At 68.6% G+C, this 13,132-nt stretch overlaps 1 protein-coding gene across 2 annotated transcripts; it reads left to right on the forward strand.

The window, feature by feature from the left end:
- The first annotated feature begins 1,693 nt into the window (after positions 1–1,693).
- ATP8B2 (ATPase phospholipid transporting 8B2) lies at positions 1,694–13,104 on the forward strand. Of its 2 annotated transcripts, none has more exons than XM_040618444.1 (27): positions 1,694–1,826; positions 3,266–3,324; positions 4,003–4,116; positions 4,300–4,398; positions 4,578–4,639; positions 4,771–4,843; positions 5,201–5,271; positions 5,418–5,497; positions 5,703–5,861; positions 5,936–6,024; positions 6,100–6,296; positions 7,014–7,222; positions 7,437–7,480; positions 7,555–7,720; positions 7,799–7,987; positions 8,484–8,599; positions 8,719–8,883; positions 8,974–9,085; positions 9,232–9,337; positions 9,456–9,597; positions 9,684–9,867; positions 10,057–10,280; positions 10,532–10,615; positions 10,831–11,076; positions 11,220–11,358; positions 11,444–11,574; positions 11,693–13,104. In XM_040618444.1, exons 1-27 carry the CDS (start codon positions 1,796–1,798, stop codon positions 11,978–11,980), a joined length of 3,579 nt encoding a protein of 1,192 aa, XP_040474378.1. In that variant the 5' UTR covers positions 1,694–1,795; the 3' UTR covers positions 11,981–13,104. The 2 variants fall into 2 exon arrangements, with proteins under 2 accessions (XP_040474378.1, XP_040474377.1); XM_040618443.1 differs by lacking the exon at positions 1,694–1,826 and adding an exon at positions 1,925–2,024.
- Positions 13,105–13,132: the final 28 nt, after the last annotated feature.

Consider the following 13,132-nt stretch of genomic DNA (forward strand, 5'->3'; position numbering starts at 1 on the left):
TGGTCCTGGTATCCCCTGGGGCTGCCTCTGCCCCACCTGGGACCCCCTGGGACCCCTGTGGCTGCCCAGCCCCCCCGATTGTACTCTGGGACCCCCCAGGACCCCCAGGTTATGCTCTGGGACTGCCCAGGACCCCCCTGGTTGTACTCTGGAGCCCCCTGGGGCTGCCGAGGACCCCCAGGTTCTACTCTGGAACCCCCAAGCCTCTCTGGAGCTGCCTGGGCCCCCCCTAAGGCTGCCTGGTTCCCCCTGGGTTGTACTCTGGGCCACCTGGGGACCCCCAGCGGTGCCTGGGACCCCCGGGCTGCACTCTGGGACCCCCCAGGACTGCCTGAGACCCCTGGGTTGTGTTCTGGGCCCCCCTGGCTACACTCTGGGGACGCCCCTAAGGCTGCCGGGGGACCCCCAGGTTGCGCTCTGGGACCCCTCTGGGGCTGCCGGGGACCCCCAGGTTGCATTGTGGGACCCCCCGAGACTGCCTGGGACCCCCGGGCTGCACTCTGGGACCCCCCAGGACCGCCTGGGACCCCCAGGCTGCACTCTGGGACCCCTGTGGGGCTGCTGGGGACCCCCGGGTTGCACCCCGGGACCCCTCTGGGGCTGCCAGGGACCCCCAGGTTGCAATCTAGGACCCCCCAGGACTGCCTGGAACCCCCAGGTTGCACTCTGGGACCCCTCTGGGGCTGCCTGCCCCCCCCAAGTTGCGCTGTGGGCCCCCCAGGCTGCACTCTAGGACCCCCCGGGCTGCCTGGTTCCCCTTGGGTTATACTCTGGGCCCCCCGGGGACCCCCAGCAGTGCCTGGGACCCCCGCGTTGCACTCTGGGACCCCTCTGGGGCTGCCGGGGACCCCCGGGTTGTGTTCTGGGCCCCCCTGGCTACACTCTGGGGACCCCCCAGGGCTGCTGGGGACCCCCAGGTTGCGCTCTGGGACCCCTCTGGGGCTGCCAGGGACCCCCAGGTTGCATTTTGGGACCCCCCAGGACTGCCTGGGACCCCCAGGCTGCACTCTGGGACCCATGTGGGGCTGCTGGGGACCCCCAGGTTGCACCCCGGGACCCCTCTGGGGCTGCCAGGGACCCCCAGGTTGCACTCTGGGACCCCTCTGGGGCTGCCTGCCCCCCCCAAGTTGCGCTCTGGGCCCCCCAGGCTGCACTCTAGGACCCCCCGGGCTGCCTGGTTCCCCTTGGGTTATACTCTGGGGGCCCCGGGGACCCCCAGCGGTGCCTGGGACCCCCGGGTTGCACTCTGGGACCCCTCTGGGGCTGCCGGGGACCCCCGGGTTGTGTTCTGGGCCCCCCTGGCTACACTCTGGGGACCCCCCAGGGCTGCTGGGGACCCCCAGGTTGCACCCCGGGACCCCTCTGGGGCTGCCAGGGACCCCCCAGGTTGCACTGTGGGACCCCCTGGGGCTGCCGGGGACCCCCGGGTTGTGCTCTGGGCCCCCCTGGCTACACTCTGGGGACCCCCCGGGGCTGCCGGGGACCCCCGGGTTGCACGCCGGGACCCCCCTGTGGCTGGCGGGGACCCCCCGCGTTACGCTCTGCCCCCCCGCGTTGCACTCCGGGACTCCCCCCGCCCCCCGCCGCCGCCGGGGCCGCCCCGTCCCCCCGGGCAGCGCCCCCCGCCGCCCATCACTTCCGCCGCCGACCGGCGCCGCCGCGGCCATGGGGCGCTGAACGGCGGCAGCGGCGCGGCAGCGGGAGCGGGGCCGCAGCGGCCCCGGCACCGGCCCCCCGGCCCCGGGCCCGGCCCCGGCCGCCCGCTCCCCCCCCATGGGCTGCGGGGCCGCGGGCCATGGAGCGGTGCGCGGCCCGCCGGGCCCCAGGTGAGCGGCGCGGGCCCGGTAGGCCCCGGTAGGCCCCGGTGGGCCCCGGGGCGGCCGTTGCCCCGGCAACGCGGCGGGGCGGGGCGGGAGGGCCCGGGCCGGGGCACCGGCGGGCGCGGGATGGAGGCCCCGCAGCCATGACGGTGCCCCGGGAGATGCCCGAGAAGTGGCCGCGGGTCCGCGCCGCCGGCGGGGCGGGTGTGTGCGGGCCGGGGGGTCTGCGGGGCCCGAGGATGGGGGGCTGGGGGTGCAGAGAAACAGGGCTGGGGGTCCTGGGCTGGGGGTGCAGGGCTGGGGGTCCTGGGGTGCGGGGCTGGGGGGCTGGGGGTGCAGAGAAGCAAGGCTGGGGGTCCTGGGCTGGGGGTGCAGGGCTGGGGGTCCTGGGGTGCGGGGCTGGGGGGCTGGGGGTGCAGAGAAGCAAGGCTGGGGGTCCTGGGGTGCTGGGCTGGGGGTGCAGAGAAGCAGGGCTGGGGGTCCTGGGGTGCTGGGCAGGGGGGCTGGGGGTGCAGAGAAACAGGGCTGGGGGTCCTGGGCTGGGGGTGCAGGGCTGGGGGTCCTGGGGTGCGGGGCTGGGGGGCTGGGGGTGCAGAGAAGCAAGGCTGGGGGTCCTGGGCTGGGGGGCTTTTGGGGCTGGGGGTGCAGAGAAGCAGGGCTGGGGGTCCTGGGGTGCTGGGCAGGGGGGCTGGGGGTGCAGAGAAACAGGGCTGGGGGTCCTGGGGTGCAGGGCTGGGGGGCTGGGGGTGCAGAGAAGCAGGGCTGGGGGTCCTGGGCTGGGGGGCTTTTGGGGCTGGGGGTGCAGAGAAGCAAGGCTGAGGGTCCTGGGGTGCAGGGCTGGGGGTGCAGAGAAGCAAGGCTGGGGGTCCTGGGCTGGGGGGCTTTTGGGGCTGGGGGTGCAGAGAAGCAGGGCTGGGGGTCCTGGGGTGCAGGGCTGGGGGTGCAGAGAAGCAGGGCTGGGGGTCCTGGGGTGCAGGGCTGGGGGGCTGGGGGTGCAGAGAAGCAGGGCTGTGGGGCTGGACTTGTAGGGTTGTGGGTGCAGGGCTGGGGGTCTTGGGGTGCAATGAAGCAGGGCTGGGGGTGTAGGAGTGCTGAAAAGCAAGGCTGGGGGTCTCAGGGTACAGGGAAGCAAGGTTGGGGGTCCTGGGGTGCAGGGCTGGGGGGCTGGGGGTGCAGGGCGGGGGGTACAAATAAGCAGGGTCAGTGGTCTGGGGGTGCAGAAGAAGGGGGCTGGGGGTGCAGCGGGAGCACAGGCTGCACAGTGTAGCTGGGGGGGGGGGGGGGGGGCGGGGGGGGGGGGGGGGGCTTCCCTGTTCCCCTGGGGTCTGGGGTTTCTGGGCTTGCCTGGGGCGCAGGGGAGCTGAGCGGGTGGGATGGTGGGCCCGGGGGGGGGCTGGGGGGGGGGGCTGGGGTGCGGGCAGGCTGACGGGCGCGCTGTGTTGCAGAGGAGGAGAGGCGGGTGCGAGCCAACGCGCGGGAGTACAACGAGAAGTTCCAGTACGCGGTGAGTGGTGCTGAGCCCCGGCCCTGGCGCCCTCATCCTGCCGCAGGTTTGGGGAGCTGGGGGCTGCGTCACCCTCCGGGTCAGCGGGGAAGGGGGGGTGGGGGGGTGGGGGCAGTTACGGCTAAAAATAGATGTTTGTCCCTGAGAAAATTGTGCTGACGAGCTGGTAGTGCCAAGAGAGCTCTGGAGCTGGGGCAGCCCAGCTGGAGGGGGGCATGGCGCGCTCCCAGGGTGGGGAATGCAGCCCCCCCATCCTCTGGGGGGGCTTGATCCCCACCCCCCCCGGCTCTGCCTGCATCCCTGTGGTGTCTGGAGCCGCTGGGGGGGGGGAGCAGAGCTCACCTTGGCCTCCCCCTCCACGCTGAGGTTATTTCTGGCTGCTCCAGACCAGAGGCTGCCCTGGCCTCGCTGCGGGGGAGCGGGGGGTCCGGGTTGGGGTGACCCTGGCGGGGGGGGGGCTGGATGCTCCGGATGCTGCTGCCAGAGGTGGCTGGTCCCTGGGTAGCGGCTGGCGACTGAGGAATCAGCTTCTGGAGGAAGCTGCCACACAGTCGGGGCAGGGGATGGGGGTCCAGGCATTCAAACTGGGGGCGCGGTGAGTACAGCCCTCCCGGGAGTGGTGCCGGGGGGTCCTGGGGCCTCGGCACCCCGTGAACTCCCTCCTCTGTCCATCCCCAGAGCAACTGCATCAAGACCTCCAAGTACAACATTGTCACCTTCCTGCCTGTCAACCTCTTCGAGCAGTTCCAGGAAGTGGCCAACACCTATTTCCTCTTCCTCCTCATCCTGCAGGTGAGTGTTGGGGGGCCCGGGGAGGCAGATGGGGCTCCCCCGCGCTGTCCATCCCTGGCTGGGCAGCTGGGAGGGTCCAGGGCATCTCCTGTCCTGGGACACGGTGGGTTTGGCACCCCGGAGCAGGGGTAGCGTGGGCCTGGGGCTGGCCAGGTCCCCTCTAAGTCCCCTCCCTGTCCCCAGCTGATCCCGCAGATCTCTTCGCTCTCCTGGTTCACCACCATCGTGCCTTTGGTTCTTGTCTTAACCATCACAGCTGTCAAAGATGCCACCGACGACTATGTGAGTGGTCCCCCCTGCACCCCTCGAGCCAGGCTGGCTGCCCTCTGGGCATGGGGGCAGGGGGCTGTGACCCCGGTGCAGGTGTGTGGTGCCCGGGGCCGTGGCGTTCACGGGGGGAGGGACGCAGGACCCCGTCCCCAGCGGGGCTGACGCTGCCGTCTCTTCCCCTCCGCACCCAGTTCCGCCATAAAAGCGACAACCAGGTGAACAACCGGCAGTCTCAGGTGCTGATCGGCGGAGTGTGAGTGTCGTGGGGAGGGGGCACGGGGCCCTGGGGGACGCGGCACAGGGCTGCAGGCAGGGGCAGAGGGCGGCGGGGCAGGGGAGAAGCGGTGCTGGTGGCTCCCCCCTAACTCCACTGTCCCCCTGCAGCCTCCGGCAGGAGCAATGGATGAACGTCCGTGTCGGAGACATCATCAAGTTGGAGAACAACCAGTTTGTGGCGGTGAGTGTGGCCCCAGGGCAGGGTGACACATGGGGACAGCCACCTGGGGTGGTGCTGCGCCCAGCTCTGCTTTTACGCTTCTCCATCACCTCCTGGTGTGGAGGCACCAGGGACTTTCCAGCCTGGAAGTTCCATTTCAGTTGCGGTGTTTGAGCCGTGTTCGAGCTCTCGGGATTTGGCTGCTGTGGGCGCTTCAGGCGATGGTGTCCTGGCCAAGGTGCCGGCAGTGCCCTGCTAAGGACGTGTGGCTCCGGAGACCCCGCTGGCTCCTGGCATCCGAGGGCTGGAGCTTCCCTGGGGAAGGGCGTAGGGGAGCCCCGGTGTCAGCACAACCCTTGCCATGTCTCCCCCCGGCAGGCTGACCTCCTCCTCCTCTCCAGCAGCGAGCCCCACGGGTTGTGCTACATAGAGACGGCGGAGCTGGATGGGTAGGTAACCCCTGCCCCGCTCGGGTGGCGGCGGAGGGCGAGGGGTGGGAGTGGGGTCGGGAGCTGCCAGGGAACTGGAGCTGGGCAGCATCTGTGAAGACCCTCCCTGTCGCTGACCCCCCGCGTGGTGCCTCCTTAACCGGCAGAGAGACCAACATGAAGGTGCGGCAGGCCATCCCCGTCACCTCGGAGCTGGGTGACACCAGCAAGCTGGCTCGGTTTGACGGTGAGTGCCCGCCACCAGCCCCCTGCGGTGGGGCAGCCCCTGCCTGCCCTCCTCCGTCACCTGGCGTGGGAGACACCGGGACCATCCACGCGGTCCTGTGGCTCCGAGCGGATCTCTGGGGAACTGGGGGCGGTGCTGGGAGCACTGGGATGGAAGTGGCCGCCTGGAGAAGGCACCTTACAGCCCAGCCATCCCCCGCGCTCAGGCGAGGTGATCTGTGAACCCCCCAACAACAAGCTGGACAAGTTTGGTGGGACGCTGTACTGGAAGGAGAACAAGTACCCCCTGAGCAACCAGAACATGCTGCTGCGGGGCTGCGTCCTGCGCAACACCGAGTGGTGCTTCGGCCTTGTCATCTTTGCAGGTGGGCTGGGACGGCTGCCACCGCCGCGCCGCGCGGAAGGGAGAGACCCCGCTGACGCCCTTCCCTCTCCCCAGGGCCCGACACGAAACTGATGCAGAACAGCGGCCGGACCAAGTTCAAGCGGACGAGCATCGACCGGCTGATGAACACGCTGGTGCTCTGGGTACGCGGGAGGCAGGTCCCAGGGGAGCCCCGGCTCTGGCACGGTTGAGGCTCTGATGTCTTCTCCTGTCCCCAGATCTTCGGGTTCCTGGTGTGCATGGGGGTGATCCTGGCCATCGGCAACGCCATCTGGGAGCACGAGGTGGGCGTCTGCTTCCAGATCTACCTGCCTTGGGATGAGGGGGTGCACAGTGCCTTCTTCTCCGGCTTCCTCTCCTTCTGGTCCTACATCATCATCCTCAACACCGTGGTGCCCATCTCGCTCTACGTGAGGTAGGGCAGGGGCCGAGGGGCTGGGCTGGGGGTGTGTGCGAGGGGCAGGCACCAGGCGTTAGGGGTGCCCTCTGGGGAGGGGAGACGGGGATGGAGACCCACGGGCAGAGCTGCGTGCGTGGGGTGGGCTTGGGCTGCTCTCCTGGTGATGGGCCGCGTCTGCCCTCGGGGATACCCCAAGACCTGAGACCCCACAGGTCCCTCGGGGCCCCCCCTGGCTGCGTCTGTCTGGCTGCTCGTCTCTCCCTGCCCTGGCTGCACGCTGGTTATTTTGCTCTGCCCTCCTGCAGCTCCCAGGCTCCTGCACTGTCCCCTTCTCTCTCTCTTTTAATTTCTCTCTCTTTTCGTTCCCCAGCATGGGTTCTGTCACCCTTAGCCCCGAGGTAAGAACGTGTCGCCCCCACCCCTCCCACTAGCTCATTGCTGTCTGCCCTGGGGGCTGGGGAGGGGGTTCGGGGCGCGTAGCTGTGTGAGATGCCTGGGGAGCTCCGCTCGGTGACAGGCTCCGTGTCCCCAGCCCTGGCTTGGCGGTGGCTGTCACTAGGAGCGGGTTGCGGGCCAGCCCTGGGGAAGGGTGTGGGGGACCCTGGGTGCTGGGGTGCCCTAGGTGCTTGGGGGTCTGGGGTGGGCACGTGTGTGCCCATCGCTGGCTGAGCAGAGCGTGCTGCCCTGCCCTGCTGACACCCGGCTGTCGTGTGTGTGTGTGTGTCCCCGCAGCGTGGAGGTGATCCGTCTTGGGCACAGCTACTTCATCAACTGGGACAAGAAGATGTACTGTGCCAAGCGCCGGACGCCCGCTGAGGCGCGGACCACCACCCTCAATGAGGAGCTGGGGCAGGTGGAGTACATCTTCTCTGACAAGACCGGCACCCTCACCCAGAACATCATGGTCTTCAGCAAGTGCTCCGTCAACGGGCACAGCTACGGTGAGCACCGGGCGCTGGGGCCGGGCTGGGTCTGCCTGCAGGCTGTGGGGGCTCCGGCTCCCCTTCTGCAGACCCTCTGTGGCAGCCAGGGGACAAGGGGGCTCGGCGTCGCGGCGTGGGGCTGCCCCTGCCCCATAGCTGCCCTGGGTGTGGGTGCTGGTGAGGCGGCAGCGTTGGGTCCCTGTCCTGGTTAACTCCGTGCCCTGGTTGGCAGGTGACGTGCAGGATGTGCTGGGTCACAAAGCGGAGCTGGGCGAGGTAAGGGGGCCGCGGGGGCCGTGCCTGGCCGTGCCGGGGGGCGCAGGGGGTAACGCCATCTCTGCCCCTGCCAGAGGCCGGAGCCAGTCGACTTCTCCTTCAACCCCCTGGCTGACCCACGGTTCCAGTTCTGGGACCCCAGCCTGCTGGAAGCCGTCAAGCTGGGAGACCCCCACGTGCACGAGTTCTTCCGCCTGCTCTCGCTCTGCCACACCGTCATGTCCGAGGAGAAGGACGAAGGTGGGCGCGGGGGGCAGGATCTGGCCCTGCACGGCCTGGGGCACGGCGCTGGCTCTGACCCCCCGGTGCTGTCCCCAGGGGAGCTCTATTACAAGGCTCAGTCCCCGGACGAGGGAGCGCTGGTCGCCGCTGCCAGGAACTTCGGGTTTGTCTTCCGGTCCCGCACGCCCAAAACCATCACAGTGCACGAGCTGGGTCGAGCCATCACCTACCAGCTGCTGGCCATCCTGGACTTCAACAACATCCGCAAGCGCATGTCCGTCATCGGTGAGGTCCTGGGCATGGCAAAGCAGCAGTGGGGCTGGGAGAGCCACAGTGGGTCTAGGAGGGCAGCGGTGGGGCCGGGAGGGCAGCGGTGGGGCCGGGAGGGCAGCGGTGGGGCCGGGAGGGCAGCGGTGGGGCCGGAAGGGGGGTGGTGGGGCCAGGAGGGCAACAATGGGGCTGGGAGGGCTGCGGTGGGGCTGGGAGAGCCCAATGGGTCCAGAAGGGTGGTGGTAGGGCTGGGAGGGTGATGGTGGGGCCGGGAGAGCTGCGATGGGTCCAGAAGGGCAGCGGTGGGGCCAGGAGGGCAGTGATGGGGCCGGGAGAGCCGCAATGGGGCTGGGTCGGCCACAGTGGTGCTGGGTCGTGGGGGCTGGGCGCGGTGCGCTGGGGACACAGATGGTGACGAGGCTGCGGAGGCATCGCGGGGTCGTGGCTGGGCTTGGAGCGGGATTCGCTGCTGCGCTTCCGAGCCAGGCAGCTTGTCCCCTGCCCCCTGCAGTCCGCAGCCCCGAGGGCCGGATCCGGCTGTACTGCAAAGGTGCTGACACCATCCTGCTGGAGCGCCTGCACCCCCTCGCCCAGGACCTCGCCAACGTCACCACCGACCACCTCAACGTGAGTGGGGCAGGGGCTGGGAAGGGGGGCTGCCCGCGCGTGCCCCGTCCTGGGGGGACAATCAGGGTCTGGGGGCACCGTCGGGGTCTGCCAGTGCACCCAGCTCCAACCGCTTGCAGGAATACGCGGGCGAGGGGCTGCGGACGCTGGTGCTGGCTTACAAAGACCTGGAGGAGAGTTACTACGAGGAGTGGTCCGAGCGGCTGCACCGAGCCGGCAGTGCCCCCGAGGCCCGCGAGGATCGCCTGGCTCGGCTCTACGACGAGGTGGAGCACGATATGCTGGTAGGTGGGCTGGGGGTTCGGGGAGGGGGAGGGGCAGGAGGCAGCTGGGGGCAGCCCCTGCTGACCTCCTGCCTCTTGGGGTCCCCCCAGCTGCTGGGAGCCACGGCCATCGAAGACAAACTGCAGCAGGGGGTCCCCGAAACCATCGCCATCCTGACGTTGGCCAACATCAAGATCTGGGTGCTGACGGGGGACAAGCAGGGTGAGAGTCTGGGGGGGCTCTGGGCTGGCTGGAGGTGAGGACGTTTGTGTGTTGGGATCCCACCTGCTGGGGGGGGGGACGGGACACACGGGACAGATGCTCCCCCTGGTCCGACCCTGGCTCAGCCCCTGGTTTCCCGTCCCCAGAAACGGCTGTGAACATCGGCTACTCCTGCAAGATGCTGACGGACGACATGACGGAGGTGTTCGTAGTCACGGGCCACACCGTGCTGGAGGTGCGGGAAGAGCTCAGGTGAGGCGCGGCGGGCAGGGCTGGCCAGGGGACACGCGTGGGGCCAGCGTGGGGCTGGGGGGGGGATGTCCAAGTGCCCTGAATCGGGGGCCCCCCAACCCCTTTCTTTTCTCTTCAGGAAAGCCCGGGAGAAGATGATGGACGCGTCGCGCTCCGTGGGCAACGGTTTCTACCAGGAGAAACTCTCCTCCTCCAAGCTCACCTCGGTGCTGGAAGCCATAGCGGGCGAATACGCCCTGGTCATCAACGGGCACAGCCTGGTAGGGACCTGGGGGCACTGGGCTGGATGGGGCACCGTGCCCCGCTGGCGGCCGTGCCCCCAGCTGTCCCCCCGCTCTCCTCGCAGGCCCACGCGCTGGAGGCTGACATGGAGGTGGAGTTCCTGGAGACGGCGTGCGCCTGCAAGGCCGTCATCTGCTGCCGCGTCACGCCCTTGCAGAAGGCCCAGGTGGTGGAGCTGGTGAAGAAGTACAAGAAAGCCGTGACCCTGGCCATCGGGGACGGCGCCAACGACGTCAGCATGATCAAGAGTAAGGCCTGGGGTCTGGGGAGCCGCAGGAGGGACAGGGCCCGGCTTGCGCCGTCCCGGCGTCCGTGGCAGCCTCCGTCCTCACCCCTCCGCGTCCCGCAGGAGCACGGTCCTGCTGGGGGGTCCCAGCCCTGGTCCCCTGGACTCTGGGCAGATTCCTCCTCACTCCGTGTGTCTCTTCCCTCCACAGCCGCCCACATCGGGGTGGGCATCAGCGGGCAAGAGGGCATCCAGGCGGTGCTGGCCTCCGACTACTCCTTCTCACAGTTCAAGTTCCTGCAGCGCCTGCTCCTGGTGCACGGGCGCTGGTCCTACCTACGCATGTGCAAGTTCCTCTGCTACTTCTTCTACAAGAACTTCGCCTTCACTATGGTCCACTTCTGGTTTGGCTTCTTCTGTGGCTTCTCGGCGCAGGTGCGTCGCCGGCTCCTGGCGCTCGGAGTTGGGGAGGGTCCGCCGGCGGGACCCCTCTGCTCAGGACCGTGCCCCGGGCTCCCTGTGGAGCCTCGTCCTGCACCAGCAGGCGCAGCCTGGGACCCCTCCAGAGCATGGGGGGCAGGCGGTGGCTCTCCTGTCCCCGCAGCTGTGGGTGCGGGGACGTGGGGGCCAGCTGGGATGCGAGGCGGGCGGGTCGTGCGTCCCCCTGAGCGCTCCGTTCCACGCAGACTGTGTACGACCAGTACTTCATCACGCTGTACAACATCGTCTACACGTCGCTGCCCGTGCTCGCCATGGGCGTCTTCGACCAGGTACAGCCAGGGCTGGGGAGGGGGGGTCCCTGGGTGCCCCGGGAGCGGGCCCAGCTCCCCCGCACGGCCCACCCTGTGGGAGGGGGGAGGGCTGCCTGGGTGCCCGGGCTGGGCTGTCCTCGTCCCTGGGCTGTGGTGGAGGCTGGTGCAGCCGCAGCCGACAGGCTGTGCCTGCCTGGGGCTGGAGAGAGGTCCCCAGTGCCCCGTGTCCCCAGGACGTGCCGGAGCAGCGGAGCATGGAGTACCCCAAGCTCTATGAGCCTGGGCAGCTGAACCTGCTCTTCAACAAGCGGGAGTTCTTCATCTGCATCGCCCAGGGCATCTACACCTCTGTCCTCATGTTCTTCATCCCCTACGGCGTCTTCGCCGACGCCACCCGCGATGATGGCACCCAGCTGGCTGACTACCAGTCCTTCGCCGTCACCGTCGCCACCTCCCTCGTGATTGTCGTCAGCGTGCAGGTAGGGAGGCAGCTGCTCGGCCCCAGCTCCTCACCTATAGCACAAAGCCGGGGGGGGAAGGTTTGGGTCCCATCCTGCTCTGTGGCTGTGCTCAGAGCACCGGGGCTGTCCCTTGAGCCCCATCTCCTCCGTCTCTCCACCAGATCGGGCTGGACACAGGCTTCTGGACGGCCATCAACCACTTCTTCATCTGGGGCAGCCTGGCCGCCTACTTCGCCATCCTCTTCGCCATGCACAGCGATGGCCTCTTCCAGATGTTCCCCAACCAGTTCCGCTTTGTGGGTGAGTCCTGGGGGGGGGGGGCTGAGTGGTGTCCCCCACCCCCGTAGGGTGCTGAGCCCCAGCCAGACTCGCGCTTTCCCCCCAGGTAACGCGCAGAACACGCTGGCCCAGCCCACGGTCTGGCTGACCATCGCGCTCACCACCGTGGTCTGCATCATGCCCGTCGTGGCCTTTCGCTTCCTCAAGCTGGACCTGAAACCCGAACTCTCGGACACGGTGAGAGTGCGTGGTGGCCGGGGGGGGGGCAGCCAGGGGGGTCACCTACCCGGGGCGGGGGGGGGTGGTGGGGGAAGTTCTGTGGGTCCCTGACCCTCTCCCGTGTCCGTGTCCCCAGGTGCGCTACACTCAGCTGGTACGGAAGAAGCAGAAGACGCAGCACCGGTGCATGCGGCGCGCGGGACGCGTGGGCTCGCGCCGCTCCGGCTACGCCTTCTCGCACCAGGAGGGTTTTGGGGAGCTCATCATGTCGGGCAAGAACATGCGGCTCAGCTCCCTGGCGCTCTCCAGCTTCGCCGCCCGCCCCAGCACCGGCTGGATTGAGACCCTGCGCAAGAAGAAAGGCAGCGACGGCAGCACCGCCGGCAGCCCCAGCGGCGTGGCCGACAAGATGCTCAAGGTGTGAGGCTGGGGGGGCGGGGGGGGGGGGTCGCATCCCCTCCTGTGCAGCAGGGGGGCTCCCCTCGCCCCCTTCTCTCACCGTGGTGGTCCGGTAGGGCCAAGCCCCCTCCTGGGGGGGGGGGCGTCCGGGGCTGCGTGTGCCCAGGTGCCAAGGTTTGGAGGAGTCTGGACTGTCGCAGTGTAACCAAAAAAATATTCTCCTCGTCCCCGGGCTGGAGGGACTGACGGTGTCCCCAGCAGCCCCCCGGGCTGGAGGGATGGACGGTGTCCCCGGCAGCCCCCCGGCAGCCCCCCCGGGCTGCTCCCCTCTCAGTATTCACCTCCCCGGAGCGCAAACACCCCATCACACGCGAATGTATCACGCCAGAGCCACCGCCGTGGGCAGGCACAGGGGGTCTGGGGGGGCTGTGACAGCACCCTGCTCCCCATCCCCCACCCCTCACCCACGTGTCTTCTTTTTATATAAAATAAGGGAAGAAAAAAAAAACAAAAAAAAAAAAAGACCCACAAAAAAAAAAAAGGAGGAAAAAAAAACCAAACACAAAACACCCCTCCAAGTTTACGGAGCGAGTTGTTTCAGCGTTGGCAGGGCTGGGTAGGGAGAGAGCGCGGGGGGCTGGGGTGGGGGGCGAGGGGTGTCCCCTCCCCCCCCTCCGGCTGGGAAAGGGGAAGTGTTCCCCGGCTTTGCGGGGAGCTGGGGTGCTCGGCAGGGCTGTGATTCACTTCCACGCCGGGGTCTTGCGCAACCCTCGGCCTCCGCTTCCTCCTCCTCTTCCTCCCCCTCCTCCTCCTCGCCGGCTCCCCGGGAGCGGGACCCCCTGCCGGGGGGAGGGGGGCGGAGGGGGGATTGTGTGTGTGTCCCCCTCTGCTGGGGGTCCCGGGGGGGGTCGGGGGGCCGGGGCCGCTCTCTCCGTGATACCAAAGAGGAACCCGTTCAGGACGGGCTCTGGCGTGGGCCAGGGTCTATTTTGGGGGGATTTGGGGAGGGGGCGAGGATCGGGGCGTTTAATTTATTACACGTTTCTATATCGCAGAATTGTATCATTTTATGGGGCCACAGAGGGGGGGAAGAAAAAAAACAAACAACCAAAAACCAGCTTTTTTTATATATAAAAATAAGAATTCTGAGCCGTTTCTGTCGTGTCCTGTGTCCGGG

Source organism: Falco naumanni, chromosome 20 (genome assembly GCF_017639655.2).
Source record: "Falco naumanni isolate bFalNau1 chromosome 20, bFalNau1.pat, whole genome shotgun sequence".
Classification (NCBI taxonomy): Eukaryota; Metazoa; Chordata; class Aves; order Falconiformes; family Falconidae; genus Falco; species Falco naumanni.

Coding starts and splice junctions, on each gene's coding strand:
- ATP8B2 (XM_040618443.1), top strand. CDS start 1,964: ATGACGGTGCCCCGGGAGATGCCCGAGAAGTGGCCGCGGGTCCGCGCC. Junction 6,297..7,013: donor CCCATCTCGCTCTACGTGAG/GTAGGGCAGGGG, acceptor GTGTCCCCGCAG/CGTGGAGGTGATCCGTCTTG. Junction 8,884..8,973: donor AGGTGGAGCACGATATGCTG/GTAGGTGGGCTG, acceptor GGGTCCCCCCAG/CTGCTGGGAGCCACGGCCAT.